The sequence below is a fragment of the Diprion similis genome, chromosome 6 (assembly GCF_021155765.1).
Source record: "Diprion similis isolate iyDipSimi1 chromosome 6, iyDipSimi1.1, whole genome shotgun sequence".
Taxonomy (NCBI): Eukaryota; Metazoa; Arthropoda; class Insecta; order Hymenoptera; family Diprionidae; genus Diprion; species Diprion similis.
This window is the reverse complement of record NC_060110.1, coordinates 3,935,102-3,952,456: the sequence shown is the minus strand read 5'-3', so window position 1 is coordinate 3,952,456 and position 17,355 is coordinate 3,935,102. Positions and strand designations below refer to the sequence as shown.

Here is a 17,355-nt window from a genome sequence, read left to right as displayed (position 1 = left end):
TTCAGGCTACAACTCAAACTTTTTATCGAATTTATTTTTTCATGGATCTTTCACCTGAATTCGCCCTTACGAAAAAGTCGTCCTCGTACAAATAAACATCTATTTTTGTAAATACTTGCAAATGATTTCATGGATAAAAACATATATTTCTGATTAGATTGTTTTCGATTTTTCTCTCAATGGAACCGTTTTTATGGTAATAAAAATATAATATAATAAAGTCTGAAACAAGTCAACTAGTCGATTCATTAGAAACGATTAATTCAAAGCACTAATCGATTGATTAATTGAAATTTTGATTAATCTCACTAGGCGAAGTTTCCTAATCTGTTCTAAAGGAATCAGACAATGATTTACATGATTTTATTGTTGCAGTATCCGGTCGGAAAACAAAGAATACAAAAGCTACCGTCCAAAAGTTGAACGCTGTCAGTGTATCAAAACTTGCTAATGAACCTGAGATTAGCTTGGATCAAATTCACGAAATCGACGGTTCAAATACACTACCGGGTGACGAGACATGGGAAGCAGAATGTGAGCAAGACATAGCGCTAATTGAATCCGAGGTATTTCCACTTTTTATACATCTGCAAATAGAAATCCTTTCTTTTTATTAAGGAGGATGGCTATGCAAGAATGGATACATTTTATTCATTTTCTTACGAGTTAGTCGTACATTGAGTGTTTGTTATATTATTATATTTGTAAGCTACAACGATCTTGTTAAAAATACTAAAATTATAAATCAAATCTGAGATATCGATGCTGCATTTCAACTTGTTTCAAAATCGTGAAAAAACTTAGTACGGTGATTCAGTTTCAAACTACGATGGCTGGTTTCATTTCGAAGACTATCGTCTACGATTTCATTGAAACAGCCTTTTTTTTTAATGGATTGGCATCGCGTAATTATTAATTTTACAATGTTACATCGATATTGATTGTGAACAATAAATAGCAATAGAGTAGAACGTCGATTGTTCAAACATCTATTACCCGCATGATGACTTGGTTGATTTCCTTTATCGGAGTGACTAGTGTCACGTCATCGTGCGCTGTCGTGATTTTTTTTTCATACTTGTTGCTGCTACAGAAATCTTTTTTCACATTTTTGTAAGAGTTCTGTGACTATCATATAAAATCTCGATGAACTGCAGAACACGTACTTCTGCAGCAGCGTCTCACGATTATTTAGTTTTTCTGTTCCAAAATTGTTTATAATTATTGAGTTATGAACAATGTTCTGAACCACTGTTGTGATTATGCAAATGAACTTTTTATCCTTTAAGGACCCTCGAAATATCTCTAAACTTATGCTGGTGCAGGGTACTTGCACCGTGATTCTTGATCATGATTAGCAAAGAAGTCGGTCGCCTATGATTTCTGGAATCGAAATTAGTTCTGTGATATTCCAGTTATTAACTAACAACTTTTACATCACAACAAATAAACTATAGATCAAAATCAACTAGCTTCACTAATCTATTTCAATTTTTTTTTGATCATTTTGGTGGAAACATGATAGTCTTTTTGTTTTTAAATTTAACTTTTGACTTCAGTTGTAGAGACTTTTCCACCTCATTTCAATTCACCTCAGTCCACTTGAGTCAACCTCAAATCTCAAAACCAATCGAAGTAATTCACTAGGTCTATTTTGTCTAATTATTCATGCATCAGAATATTTTTGACGATATTTGCAGTTTGTTACCAGTATTTCACCTATCAAATTTACAAACATATCTGATCTACACTATAGGATTTGGTTCCCCAAAGGAATTTGGAAAGCGAGGATATCGAAGAGGACCCTATGGCATACGGTGCCTTGGATCAAACTACGCTCATCAAGAATACATTGGTGTATTCCAACTTAAAAGATTATTCTGAAGATGTAGCAGATGAAAGCACTTTTGATTCTGAAATAATCAATGAGACTATTCCGAAAAAGTAAGTCAGTGATCCAGACCAGTTAGCTCAAGGCTTTTAAGGAGTTTGTAAATAGATATAGGGGAGGGTGGCCCCCCTAAGCCAGTTATTACTTTTTACCATCAAATTAATTGATTTTGGTTCTACTTTAAACAAATTGACCGAAGTTTGACCAAAATTTAAAAAAAAAAAAAAGTTCTATTTCACTCAAAATTTGTTTAAATAACAGGAAGAAATCGAAAGTAACAAGATCTGACATCTTCGCAAACAAAGGAGTCAAGGCAGTGCATGTAAAATCGAAGGAATTAACTGAGAGGGCGAGAAGAGTGAGTTTCGTACGTAATCTGGAGGCATATCTGAACGTTAGCGTCAATAGTGGAATGTCATCCGAAGCATCACGCTCATTGTTATGGTATAGAAAACGAGGAATGAGCCATAAGACTATATATGATGCTATTAATATTCGTCACTACAACATTATATTACGTGCATTTGCGTCAGTCGGCAACCTAGAGATGTTGAAAGCTTTTGTAAGCATTATAACTCAGGATTCGTTGACGCCGAATATCGGCACGTACGTTACTATTTTCGAATGTGTGGGGCGTATCACAGAACATCAAAGTGACAAAGGTAATTAATACCCAATTATTTCACAAATTTGAATCGCCATCTTCTACTGTTATTGAATGCATGTCGAAATAAGGGAGATGTGAAAATTTTTTTTATTTACACTTTACAGGTACCCGTATTTTGTCTACATCTGACAATGTATCATGAGAAAGCACAAAATCTGAAAATTAGTCCGGTTTCCTTAACCCTTTGTCTTGAAACGTTTTTTCGGCACCTTCCCTCTGTAAACCTGGGGCTTTCATGTCCGGCAGTTTTTTTTTTTCACCCTGTTAATACACTTGAAGAATTCCAAAAAAATTCATGCTAGTGTTGGAAACCTTCAAATTGATGTATCAATCATAAAATTATAGAAAATGTTTTTTTTTCATCAACTTTTTATTAAACAAATGAAGCAACTCGTTAGAACATTCAGTGAATTACTTAAAAAATTGTAGATTTAAGAAAAATTGAGATAACGTAACTTAAAAAACGGCAAATTGAGGGCTAATAATACAGCTCTATGAAAAAAAATATGCTGCTTTATTTATTTAAAATCAAATCCTTCAGTTTGGACAGGTTAAAAAGGCAATAAATCATCTATTTGGCATTAGTATTTATACAATTTATTATCTAAATATCATTCTTCTATCGTCTATTTTACAAACTAGATCATTTAAAACTCGTATTCGTCAATTCTTATGTTACAAACTAAATTATACATGGTTAAACAAAAGTATTTTCACGCCAAAGTACGCACGTTACCTATTCAGCCGACCATTGCTCCATTTTGTGCTGACACTAAAGCCGGGATCACGATGAACTTGACGGATCGGCACGCAATGAAACGGAAGGGCACATAAAGGCATAAAACTTGAAACAAAACGTCACTCATGACCACTGTCATTTCAAAACACCCGCTTCATTATCGGTACTTTTTGAAAATCCTGATTCACTACGACCACACCGTTCTAGTTCTCTTCCTTTTCCTTCCGTTAAGTTCCGTTAAGTTCATCGTAATCCTGGCTTAAAAAAAATTTTTGTTCCTCATTCCGTAGGTTCACTGTTCCAAAAAATACGTTTAAAGCTAAAAAAAAATTTCAATCACCTGCGAGTTTGGTATACGCCGTCTGTAAACCTTGGGGGTCGTTTCCCTCTCCTGCATAACTTTTTTTATGTGGGGGTAGCAGCGACTCCCTTCCCTTCTTAGGAAATTATTAAACGAAATCGTTTTGACCCAGACATGAAAGATCCAGTTTTACAGACGAACGGTTGAAATAATACAAGTATATGTACTACGATTTTCTGAAAATTGAACTCGGAAAATCAAAGATACGAAGAATGGCTTGACTTTTTATTGCTGAGTTGTGTTCACTGGTGACAGATCATTCTAAGTTTCTCAGTTTTTTGATTTTCTCTTTTTTTTCCATCTTGAACTATATCTCTGTATAATTATAAACGTTTAGTTTTCAGACTGGTACATACATCACATTTACATACGAAAGGCAAACACTTTTAAGCCAATAATGTGGCCAGAGCTGAGTCGGGAATAAAGTCTTATATGTAACACAGGAATATCAGTCGATTATTCCCTTGTTACATAATGTATTATTAAATGTGATTCTGGAAAAAATGTCTGATTTTCCTAATATTACGTAACGTCAGAAGGGGGGCCTTCACTAAAGTTAGGGAGGGTTGCTAGGGGCGGGTGTCAAAAAACGCCAAAATCACATTACTTAATATTTGAACGGCGCCTTATCTCTTTGTCCAACTTTTGATTGAAACAATTGCGCTTATTCATCCTCAACTAAAAAATAATGTGATTGATAAAGAAGATATCTCACAGTATGATTAGGTCTACGATTTCTTTTAAAATTATCGAAACTTATGACGAAATTTTACAGCCGTATGAAACGAACTCTCTCAACTGGTGCATTGTTCTTGCTGGTGATATAAAAATAATCTGTCATTTTAGGTTACCTGAAGTCTGTTGTATCGGATATGATGGCAAAGCAAATCAGTTTCAATGATCTTTTGAACCAATCAGACTTCGTAAAGGATCAGCGAGAAATGGTCCTTCGAGGAATTCGCCTCTTGAACCCAAATTTCGAGCCAATATATACGCCACCAAATACTAATTATGAAAACCATCTACTTGATGAGGTTTCAAAGGTTGATAGTCAGGGCAAGTCGCCAGCCGAAGGATTATTTTCAGCGTCGGAATTGTGTGAAAGGGCTAAACGTCAAATCGAACTTGAATCACTCGATAACATTACTGTGAAAAGTATCGCCATAAATGGCGAACCCTCACCAACAGTTTTAGCTTATGTAAGTCAGTTATTAAACATATTTATTTTACGTGAAATAATATTAAGGATATCGACGTTGTTGTATATATTTCCAAGTATCGAAGTCCATGTATCTCAAACGCGAAAAAGAGCATCGTAGCCTCATTCTATATACAATTCTATACAAGAACACTCCAATACATTTTCGTTTGAGGTAGCAATAAAGAAATGGCAGGAATTTTACGAATTTCGTGAAACGTAATGAGGAACACCCTAGCCTGGCTTGAGTCGGTGACGTGAAGGTCCTTGGTGACCTGACTCCGAGCGGAGGTGTCATCGGCTGTCGTGTCCGGGACACTACTCGACGAAAAAATACCGTTGAATTATGATTTATACGAGTCAAAAACATTCGTAATAGGATTCGAGCTTGCACGTTACGCATATAACACTAAAACATGTGAAAACATTACATATTTCATCGCGAGGCTGTAACTCACCTAATAAGAAAGATGGCATGTTACGTCTTAACAGAAAGATGACTTTTTGGGTGCTGAAAAGCATATGAAACTTTTGGGATGATCGAAGATCGTGTTTTTGAGAAAATCAATTTAAGGAGAAATTGACTTTTTCCGTCTTTCTTCTCTATCTCAGAGAATTTCTACTCAGTCACAGTTTACGCAAAACGAGTTTCGAGCTCATGAAATTCCGCACGTTTTCACAAAAAAAAAATCATTGCAATTGGATGATTCGAGACGAAATAGCGGCAATTTAAAGAAAACATGGATTGTTTTACTCTCGAAAAAAACAATTTACATAAAAATTTCAAAATGGCGAAACAGAGAGGAACATTCGTTTTTCGTCAAAACGCAAGAATATCTGTCTTATCAAATTGCATGAAAATTGACATGCTAAAGTTACAAATCTATCGAAGGTGGTCGCTATGAAATGATCGGCGAATCAGTATAGCTGGCCTCTATACAACCGTGCAAGTTATGAAACCAAAACCGCGCACGGATTTGCCGACTTTGCGTGATGCTAAAGTGGTAATATTGATTAAAAGAAAAAAATGACTTTGCAGATATTAGCTTGCTCTACAGGTTTGATAACAGACATTTTTGGATATGCATCACGAGAAAAAAAAATGGAAAGAATCGTTTCGATCTTGATTTTTCTCTGTTTCGTTTTTAAAATCTGTACAACCTTAATTGTAGAGCGTAATAAAGCAACAAAATAATATTTGGTCAAATTTTTTGTATCACAACGGGGTGCCTTGTTATCGCAAAAAACAAAATTTACTTCTTTGTTCAGCATAGCGGAGATAGTATGCAGGAAATCTTGTGAATTTTTCTAAGCCCCCTCTACACAATATGTAAAGATTAGCCTGTTCTGTTCACTTGCATCTTTTTGCCTATTTTTCGGATACAATGACTGGACCAATGCAAGTAAACTCGAAAGAAACCAAATAAATGAGATTCGTCACGTGGAGATACCCTGCACTCAGTCTGCTCTTTGTGCGGATCTTCGTGCCTCAGTTTCACTTTGCACACTGCGCGTCGCAATGGGTGAATCGGGTATTGCGCATCTTACCTAGAGACATAAGAAATCCAATTTTGCACACTGAGTTGGAAATAATCCTTTTAAATAGTCTGTTTTCGTCTCAGCTATAGGACATCCAATCTTATTTCAAGTCTATGTATAATTAAAGGTATTCTAGCTTACTGTAACAATCACTACTGTGGAAATTTATGTAATATTTCTTTATATATTAATGAACAGAGAAAAAAACTTGTGGAGTATGAGGAGATGTGGAGACGTGCCGCTGTAGAAGCCTTTCGAAGAGATGTGCATGTTTTGAAAAGTAAATTCATCATGGGAGGCTCATTGCAACGGACTATAAATATATATCCCTACTTAAAAGTTTTGGACGAGCATCACTACGTTGATATTATTTTAAATGAAATTAAACGATTAGGTACTGGTTCCGAAATGTACAGCCCTCCTTTAAATGTGCTGGCTCGAGGTGCTGGCCGCAGGGTATTTCAGAAATATATGGTAATGATATTCTTGTTCCCTAGCTTGTGCTTTCGACACATAAAAGTTACATTGTTCCAATTAAAAATTTTCTCCAAATAACTTGCACAGTATCAAATTATTGTCAACTTAGAGATCACTAATTAAATTTGTAATTATCCTGGTATTAGATCGAATTGCATTCAAGACACGGCAGGAGTGAAAAAGCATTCCAAATATACGTAAAATATTGTGATCGGTATTTAAATGGATATAATGGAATGAATGCACGTTCTATCTGGCAAAATATCATCCATGAAGAAAAACGCCATGGCCCGACGCCAAACATAGTGATTCCAGAGTGGCCAGCAAATGTTTATGGAATTATCGGTCGATTTATGTATGACATCATTCTGAAGGATATCAGAATTGATATCAATTGTATGGATACCGAAAGTAAATCTGAGAAATATTTGCCTGGGTTTTACAGTGTCTTTAGAAACAATCGATTGTTAGTTACGCAAGAGGTAAGTGAATCTACCGAATATTCATCTAACTTAAATTATACAGAGAAAATTACGAAGCTGATCATGTTTATAAATGAAATATTTTATATCGTAGGTAAAACCGCATCCAGTCTTATCACAAATATACAAAGAAGCGCATTTGGATACAATACAATTTCGTACTCCACATGTTCCAACATTGATTCCACCTGTACCCTGGCATAATGTCAATTTTGGAGGATACTTAGTAGCGTGTGAAAAAATTATGAGATTGCGTGACAACTCAGTAAGTTGTAGATCTTCACAGGCCACTTCATTTCTTATATGTTCAGCACGATATTGTTCAATATTTTTCATAAATAAGTGCGACTATGTTAGTATTTGTCCCATTGACAAAGTGACATTCGTACAGTAATTGAAGTAATAAAAATAAGGAATATAATTGGTTTTATGTTCAGCTGCAGCAATGGCGTAGACTCCGAAGTACGCCGCAAAATCAGATGTACCCTGTTCTAGATAGTTTAAATCAATTGAGTAGTATACCCTGGAGAATAAACAAACTTATTTTGGACATTGCTGTAAAGGTAAGCATTTATTGATATTCGCATTTTCAACGCGCTTGTATTTGATTACCGAATTTTTTCAGTTATTTCAGGATGGCGGATCCAAAAAATTAGATATCCCAGAACACGATGCCGCATTCCCACCTGCGACACCAACTGTGACTCCTAAGAAGTATGCATCAAAGGAAGAACGAATGCACGCTGCAAAAACCAGAATAAAGGAAAAGAGAACAAGACTAGAGGTCTATTCTCTCTGGTGTGATACTCTTTACAAACTGTCTTTGGCCAATCACGTAAGTAGCTAATCTATCTTACAAGGGCGCCGCCAAGGGCACCCCCCTGGAGATTCCAAAAATGTAGATAGCACAATGACAGATAAGTGAAAATATACACTGGGAAGAAAACGTGGCTGACTTGAACAAAGACCGATTGAGTAAACTACATTTGGCAGTCACGGGCGGGGAAACGCCGTTTTGGTTGAAACAATCAAAAATATGATCATTTTAGATGGGTTAGCTAGAGTTGAATGAAACAGATGTCCATTCAAACCAACAATGAGTTACGTTTCAGATAAACAAATGCTCAAGTCAAGTAAGATAGTGTCTTGTTAGCATTATCTACTATAAAATTCGGTTAACGTAACTGAGTGTTTTGTTAAAATCATTGAATATTGGTTGACGGAACTAAGTGGATTGCTGAGGGAAACTCTGACGAACATTTGGAGTGGTTTCGATAAAAAAAAAAAAAATTCAACCCAATTACGGAAATTAAAATATATTTCAGACATGCAAAATACTAATTATTGATCTCAAGGCAAAGAAAACACATTTGTAATTCGTAACTGAAATGTCTCAATGCTTTTGATCGGGATTTCAACAGGGGACCGCATGCAAATATATACATTATGTGCTGCATAGAGTTATTGTTCACTTAAATTTCAACATTTTATTCTGTTACAGTTCAGGGACGAAGTATTTTGGTTACCACATAATTTAGATTTCAGAGGTCGTGTATATCCAATCCCTCCACATCTGCATCATTTGGGTTCTGACTTGGCACGTTCTTTGATGGTCTTTGCTTTAGGAAAACCCTTAGGCCCAGATGGGCTTGATTGGCTCAAGATCCATGTCATCAACATAACAGGTCTCAAAAAAAGAGAATCTAATGACAAGCGGCTGGAACATGCAAACGAGATATTACCAAAAATTTTGGACAGTGCAGAAAACCCATTTACGGTAAGTTATTTCAGTTTTGTATAAAACTTTTCGACCAGCGACCAGTGAGATTCAAGTTCTAAGTAATAAAGTTTGAATTTATTAATAGCGACAATCCCAAACGTCAATTTTCTAGAACCTCCGACCTCCTGCTAGTTAGGGCATTAGACAATTCCAGTTTCTATTTTGGAAGTTGTGTGTTTGTGGCAGTTACACTTTTGGATTTACGAAACTCACAAAATTCTGGTTTTGAGATCTTTCAAACCCAGTGTTTTGGTTTTTCAGAGCTGTTGTTATTCGAAACATCAATTCTCCCTGGCGTGCGTTTATTTTTGTTCCGAACAAATATAAGCCTTGTGAAATACATAGGTACAGACACTCTCTCAATAGTGCCGCTTCCCCGCTCTCATACTGTGCTGCGGTCCCCCATTCCGTAGCCCAAGTTTTTTTTTTTTTTTTGTCTAACATAACTCTCAATAGTGCCGCGCAGATAACGCAGTCTTGCACGCTCACGGTTGAGGTAATAAGTTTACTTTTTTTCATCAAGAAAACAAATTGGCTCAAACTGACTTTTTTTACGTTATATTTTTTACCTCAATTCGTATTGAATTCTACGAGAATATAGGGTTATGGGAAAATGTCAGGAAAAACTAGGTTTTAGGTCCTGGAAAAACTGGAAATGTGAATTGTTTTCCCAAAAATTTGTGTCCACCCTGTTAGCAGTATTATTGAAAGAGTGTTTTAAATAATTCAAGGCCAGTTCAGGCTTATATAGAGGAGAAGAATACTTATAAATTTTCAGCTCCTATTCCTGAAAACTCGCTTCCCCTTTTGTAGTGTTGCGGTCCTATTGAGAGAGTGCATTGTTGGTGTTTGGTGAAAAATTCATACCTCGGTGAAGGCTTTTTGACCTGCTTTGGAAAGGTCGCTGTGCGATTGCAGATTTCGTGCGACCCATGGCGCATTTTTTTCTATATCGTGTTACTAATGCCAAAAGGGCGTATCAAAAATAAAAAAATGTTATTTTCAATCTCATGTATGAGTGGACCAATGAATCCAAGCGTGACTGATTTCACATTGAATACTTGAGTTATTTTATAATAATGTGAGACTTATATTGACAATATCACTTTAACTTAGGGCGAGAAGTGGTGGCAAAAATCTGAGAACCCGTGGCAAACGTTAGCTGCTTGTTTCGAAATAGCCAATGCTTTGAAGTCGCCAAACCCGTCTGAATATGTTAGTCACTTTGCCGTACATCAAGACGGCAGTTGTAATGGATTGCAACATTATGCAGCACTTGCAAGAGATGAACAAGGAGCGGAAACTGTTAATCTTATTCCAGGGAGGGAACCTCAAGATGTCTACAGCAGCGTTGTTGCTCTGGTAATAATATTCATTGATTCTAGTTTGATTACTACAATAATAATCTGAGATATCTTTCAATAGTTATACATTTGTTTAGGTCGAAAAAGAGAGACAAGCAGATGCGGAAAAGGGACAGAAAGTAGCACAATTGCTAGATGGGTTAGTCGGAAGAAAAGTCATCAAACAAACTGTCATGACTACTGTGTATGGTGTAACACGATTTGGTGCCAGACTACAAATCGCTAGACAACTGAAAGGTGAGTCAACTGACTCGTGTGATTGTAACAATAATCAACCAACCCTCTCAAGATGCGAATACTTACTTTTTCTACTTATTACGTAGTTCTAAATCTTAGTTAAGAATTTAATCGCCGAACATTGAAATCACAGCATAAAATTTAGTTGAGTATATCAGTGGTCCTTAATTGGTTAACACGACTCAGTCGAAACGTGACGAAATTTACCAAGCGAACACACAGGGAAGCTTTTAACAAAAACAATGGGGTCTCATAATTGAGGATAGGAAAACGAAGTAAACTATTTGGTGTTACGACGATTCAGAGCCTCTTTGTGATACGTCTTTGACCGTAAACTGAAACGTTTCTGGTGTTTCGGCTGCTTTTATAGTCCTGTAAGGGAAGCGTACAGCCAACTTTTCAAGTACGTGGCGCCTTAGTGTTAGGGGAACGGAAAACTCAGTTCTTAGGCAATTTATTTACTAGGAATCCTATGGCGATACAATAAAACTTATAAAACGGAAATTTAACCCTTTTTTGAATTTTTTTTTCTTGACAAATCAGACCGTCGTAAAATCAGTATTGAAAAGTATGAAGGCAGCCGAAAACGTGAATCATGGTGCCACGTCAGGTGAAAAATTTGTTGGTAATCAGCATATAACTACAAAGAGAGAAGTTAGAAACTAATGTGAAGAGTCAAGTTTTGCATCATGAAACAAATCGACGAGCATTGCTGATTTTGTAGTGAATGATGAAATCGGATATGAGATAATAAACTTGATCATCATTTACTACTATTACCTCACTTGGGCGAATATCTCCCAAAAATAATTTCAACGCCAATGAAACGGTTGAAATTGAAGCGGAAGTTTAATTAAAAAACTTCAGTTTCTTAATTATTAATTAACAAAACTTCAAATTCTAGTAAAAAATCGTTGTTTGTACGAAAATGGTAGAATTTTTCTACCCCTCCAAGCAGCCTTCCATCGAAACTTGACTGAAATCGGTCTAGTAGAACTCAAGATATCATTGCGAAACGAAGCATGTGTAAAAAAATGTTACAATAAGATATTTGGGATGGATTTCATTAATAACTTGATCATATTGAGCTCGCTTTGTATATTAAGAGACCTTCAATACATTGTGCAAATTCACCCAGTGTCTTGAGGTTGGGTTTCTCCAAAATCCGAAATGTTTTCAGAAGAAAGTTCATTTCCCTGGCCTGATTTTATACATTGCTTTAATTGGTTTTTTTTTCTTCTTCTTTTTTTTTTTTTTATACAGATATTGAATTCTCCGAAGAATATTTGTGGAGAGCAAGTAATTATTTAGTGAGCAAGACGTTTAACAGCTTAAGAGAAATGTTCACTGGCACAAAATTAATTCAAGATTGGTTGACGGAATGTGCCCGTTATATCGCCCATGATTGCACAAAGAACGTGGAGTGGGTTACACCTTTGGGGCTTCCCATTGTACAGCCTTACAGTAGACCCAGTCCTGTTGTTGTAGGCCAGACCCTTAATGCAGTTGCATTAATGGATATGTACAAGTAAGTAAAATAATTCATCAAGTTAATCACAGAATAGCCGGCTATGATTAACCTGACTTCCTTCAATTATAAGCAAATAATCAAGTACGAACACTTTGATTTTTCCCCAGTTTTCCTAACAATAAGTTATCATATTACCAAACAACTTAGGATGTGAAAATCTCTACCAAATTTCAGACCTGTGGACATCACCGTTCACGAGACACATATTGATTAATTTTTCCAACTAATTTTTACCTCTGAATTTTTAGCAGTTCCTTTCATAAGAAAAAAAAAAATAATGTATAATTCAACTTTTTTTTTTTTTTGTGCAAAAAAGTCTTAATGTTTTCGAACACGAACTACATTTTTGAATTGATCTTTAACAATAGCAAAAATATGTTTTTTTTTTTGTAATTTCATTGAAAAGTTGGATTGATCTACGTCAAATTTCAATATTGTAGCCAGTGAATATAATGTTTTTGCTAGTAAAAATCGTGAACGGTGAACTACTTATGTTGTAAATGCATTGTCTATAAATACAAATGAACAATTATTGCAAGTTCAAATAGAACGAAAAAAGGAAAGTTACTCTCGTAGGTTCATAACATAACATTACCTAATGTGAGAAGACGAATGTTGAACTTGAAGCTTGCTAATAATGATCTCTTGTGTGTTGCAGTCAACCGAATGTAATGAAACAGAAGAACGCGTTTCCTCCTAATTTTATTCATTCGCTAGACTCTTCCCACATGATGTTGACAAGTTTGTATTGTGAGCACGCTGGAATCACATTCGTCTCTGTGCATGACTGTTACTGGACTCATGCTTCGACAATCCACGTAATGAATAAGGTACGGGTGAAGAAAATGTATAAGCAATCATGGAAGATTTATAAATGATCCCGCACATTAGATTCCATGCTAAAAAATAACAGCAGACACTCTTCAATGGCAGCTTCCAATCGTCCAATGCAGTTGCAAATATGGTCCTCAATGTTTTTCAAGATTATAAATATTACAATTTGGATGAAGATAAGATTCCTTTACAGAAATAATTTCTTACGCAGTTATTTCTACTGAAGATGAGATTTTTCTCATTTTCATTTAGAAATTCAATGAGACGACGAAAAAAACAAAAAAATTTTTTTAATCGCTGAGGACAAAAGTTATTAGTTTAAAATAATGTATTACGCTGCTAGGGAGAGCGGTAATCAATAGTTTATATAAGCCAGATACGGCTCCATTAAAATATTACGTCATGTTCGGGGGGGGACGACATTCGTCAAGTCACTCCACTCTTTTTTTTTTATGCCTATTGCGCTTCAAATGCCAAAAGAGCGTATAAAAAAATTTTTTGATGTACTAACGATAAAAGGGCGTATAAACAAAATTCGAGTCTCGTTGAGAAACCAAAAAATTTTTTTTTACCTTTTTCTCAACATTTTTTTTTTTTTTTTTTTTTTTTTTTTTTTTTTTTTTTTTTTTTTTTTTTTTTTTTTTTTTTTTTTTTTTTTTTAAGTAATCAATTTTTTTCCATCTTTAGGCTTAGGATAGGTTTACGAAGCAATTGGAAAAAAAAATTATACGCCCTTTTGGTATTTGGCACGCGATGTGTATTGTTTTTAGATCGGATAATTAACATTATATATAATTACATTTAAATTACGAATTGCAATTGGATTTTGTAATTGATTTTTTTACAGAAAAATGTGATTTACACTTCTTTTCGAATCATTTGTATCTGAGAACGGTTATTGACACTTTTTTCGAGTCAATTACAAATTTTTGACACCTTTTTCTTTTTGATAACTATTCAGAAAGAGACTCAATCTTCATTTCTCTTTTTGAAACAGCGATCCTTCAAAATAATAGGAAAAAGCCATGGCAATTCTGCTCTTTCGTCATCCTCGACATATGTATAGTATACAGGGTGAATTTTCTCCAGGGTCCGGAGAGGGTGTGGTCTGAATTGACTAAGGCTCCGCCTTCTCCTATTCATACTTATTATTATCAGAAAAATAGTCTCCAGAAATGGTCTTTTCTAAATTTTCCGCCGCCATCTTGAATCTCGCTAATCTGATGGCGGATTCGTTATCAGTGATCCCAAAAATCCCGATATGAGAACGTTTCACGATCACACGATCATTTAAAAAATGTATGCTTCGAAAAATTAAATAAGAAATAAAAAATCGCTATGAAGCACCTGTTAATATTATTATTAAGAGCTTAAACTTTGGCATAATTTTTTTTTTCGTCAGCGGGAACAGTATTTTTGATTAGAATTTTGTAAACAAAAAAAAAAAAATAGTCGATTTTTTATATATACATACCTACATCTAATAATATAAATGATAATATAAAAACAAATAATTTCAAAGATTCCATAGTATGAATTAGTCGAAAAATAAGAATTTGATTGATAGATAAAATAAAAATGAATATTTAATTAAAAGCCTAAAAAATTCGGCTGGTTGAAAGGAGAAAATGCAAGGTTCGCGTCACATCGTGTCTTCTTCTATGCAGAAGACACTGTTGAAAATTTGATTTTCACGTTCTTTTGAGATCAATATTGAAATATCTTCGAATCGTGTTACTTGGGAGCGAATGTAAATAAACTCTTTTTAATTTGCATGAGCCTTAGAATTTTACAATCGCGTGGAGGAAACTGCAGTATTTATTGCAAGTAAATACACTTTTGTGTAGCTAATAATGGGTTTATGTTATATGCGTGACAATACAATGGATAGCAATCACCAGTTAGTGAAAAGTGACGCAATTAAAAAATTTTATCGATCACACACAACGTTCTGAAATACTTATAGCAGGACTATGTGATTACTTGACGACTTCAGTTTTTTATTTTTTCCCCTATTGATAAAGCCAAATTTTGATTAATCGATTAATTATTAAAATAATTAACTGAAATCTACACTCAATCGGTTAATCGAACAGTTATAATTTCTAAAATGTAGTCAAAATATCCCCAGTATGTACATTATAATGATGCCAAGCAATAGATTCTAGGAATGCATTATGTGGTGACATTTCTATACAGAAACATTTATAGATTACTGAACCGTAGTGGTATTCCAAAAGTAATAATATTTTCCGTGTTATAAAAAAATTCGATATACCATTCTTAGAGTGACGAAGTAAGTTGTCTGTTGAGAATGATTTATGGCCAGTATACTAATTGCCTTATGTATTAAGCGTTACATTATTACTGATTTTTTGATAATAATAGGTAAATAATTTGATTTCAGATATGTCGTGAACAGTTTGTAGCACTGCACTCTGAACCAATACTAGACAATCTTTCGACATTCCTGGTTAAAAAATTCGGTAAAAGAGAAAGGTTTGTATAATATTATATTGTTGTGTAACTGTACCAGTAGTCGGCTACGCAAACTTTTTCCTTCCATAAAGTGAAACACGCATATTTCTGATAGGGGAAACAGGGAAAAGTCAGGTCATTTTCGAAATCGAATTGAGTGGTCAGCCTGTATTTGGACACTCGGCTCCTGTGATGCGTAATTGCAAAGTATAACTATATTTACCTCAATTAATTAGCACCGAGCATAATTCGGATTAACGAAAGTTCGGATAATGGAACAGTACCATTAGATAAAACGATGCTACATGATAGGGATTATTAGAAACATTATACAGTAGTGCATATATTTTCACATTATTTCTACTCACACGATAAGTTCTTTTGAACAATGGCTGAAGCTGGCAGTTACACACAAAAAAATTTGTTCAATTTACCAAACTTGACGTTCTAAGATGACGAAGGAAATATTTTGTCGATTCAAATGAATGGGTTTTCACTGAATAACCCGTATTATTATTCCACTTACTTTTTTCGTTGAATCACATCAAATTTCGTTAGATCAAAAAATATTTCTTCGCCATATTTAGATACAAACACATCCTTTTTCTGTCTGTAGAAGTAGCGGTCACTCGCACTAATGTTTTTAAAACAGAGCAATGAAGTCTAAAATTGATAATTTTGATAAATCTTATGAAGTTATAACACTTTTATAGAATTGTGGGCATTTAATTAAACTGCGCGCTTTTATTTGAACAAAGTTTAACATGTTTGGACTGAAAATTTAGTCGCTAGCTGGAGCTTCATTCAGGAATCAAGCGGCTTAAAAAAAATGAATTTTTAAATATTTCTTACCACCATGGTGGACTATTGATGATTTTGTTACACGTTCATAAAATCTATTGATTCAGTTTATTTTGGAATTTTTATCAACAAATATGTATGCATCTCAAAGTTAACCTCTACTTATAATAGTCTTTAATCAAAATTTTCAAAAACGTGAGTCGTAAACTTAGGTAAAATGCCAAAAATGCCCGTTAAATTTCGTTTAATCCTTAAATAGTCAACTTCTCTATTAGACCTTGGGGTCAACACCTCCGATGACATAATTATAGCGATGGCCTTAGAATTGTGCACCTTTGTAAAAAAAAAATATTACAGTTCGTTTCAAATATTATACAAATATGAAACTGTAAATTTTTTGCATAATTTTAGCGAGTTATTTGATGTTGAAATTGAAACAAAACCTGGGAGAGTGAATAATCACAATATCTTGAAACAAGTCCCAACAACAGGCACGTTCGACGTGAAGAAAGTTTTGGACTCTGAGTACTTCTTCAGTTAGACAAGATATATCTGTGTGGAAATAGCATACGAAATGAACGTGAAAGGTAATATTTCAATTAAATACTTACTTCATTGTAAAGAAATCTAGATACCCATGAAAGATGGCGTCTGCACTTATAGTTTCACTATTTTCATTATTATTCAGAATGTCTGACGGTAATTTCCATTAGAATAATCAACAGTTACATGAATTTTCAGCTGCAACAAAAATGAATGGAAGTTAACGTTAACAGTGACATCACACTCGTTACCGGGGAGTCGTTTACCCGTAGGAATTGGTGCTACTTCGCAAACGCAGTGCAGGCAAACTGAGCTATTAGTCGTTCCCGTGTTCAGTTGATCACCAACTCTGATTGTTAATTATCCAAACTTGCAGGTCGAATTTAAGAGCAGAATTGTAATCCTGACATGGTTCTGCAAGATTTCAAATTTA

The 17,355-nt window shown here is 34.7% G+C and overlaps 2 protein-coding genes across 3 annotated transcripts in view; one reads left to right on the top strand and one right to left on the bottom strand.

The window, feature by feature from the left end:
* The window catches only part of LOC124406770, a 16,084-nt gene extending 12,695 nt beyond the window's left edge, over positions 1-3,389 (bottom strand). Inside the window, exon 1 of the mRNA XM_046882352.1 lies at positions 3,379-3,389. The gene's annotated coding sequence lies outside the window, so the exon portion shown is untranslated. The remainder of the gene's footprint in view (positions 1-3,378) is intronic.
* Positions 1-17,355, top strand: part of LOC124406767 (DNA-directed RNA polymerase, mitochondrial) — a 21,704-nt gene extending 4,349 nt beyond the window's left edge. Inside the window, exons 3-19 of one of the 2 annotated variants that reach the window (XM_046882346.1) lie at positions 376-566; positions 1,757-1,944; positions 2,153-2,553; positions 4,505-4,857; positions 6,594-6,869; positions 7,019-7,354; positions 7,449-7,619; positions 7,792-7,917; positions 7,980-8,189; positions 8,856-9,131; positions 10,251-10,496; positions 10,576-10,735; positions 11,999-12,263; positions 12,925-13,096; positions 15,508-15,599; positions 16,791-16,966; positions 17,121-17,355. In XM_046882346.1, coding sequence (XP_046738302.1) covers positions 376-566; positions 1,757-1,944; positions 2,153-2,553; positions 4,505-4,857; positions 6,594-6,869; positions 7,019-7,354; positions 7,449-7,619; positions 7,792-7,917; positions 7,980-8,189; positions 8,856-9,131; positions 10,251-10,496; positions 10,576-10,735; positions 11,999-12,263; positions 12,925-13,096; positions 15,508-15,599; positions 16,791-16,920 — 3,593 coding nt within the window. In that variant the 3' untranslated portion in view covers positions 16,921-16,966; positions 17,121-17,355. Of the gene's footprint in view, positions 1-375; positions 567-1,756; positions 1,945-2,152; positions 2,554-4,504; positions 4,858-6,593; positions 6,870-7,018; positions 7,355-7,448; positions 7,620-7,791; positions 7,918-7,979; positions 8,190-8,855; positions 9,132-10,250; positions 10,497-10,575; positions 10,736-11,998; positions 12,264-12,924; positions 13,097-15,507; positions 15,600-16,790; positions 17,017-17,120 lie in introns of those variants that run through there. The other variant, XM_046882348.1, reaches the window with a different exon arrangement.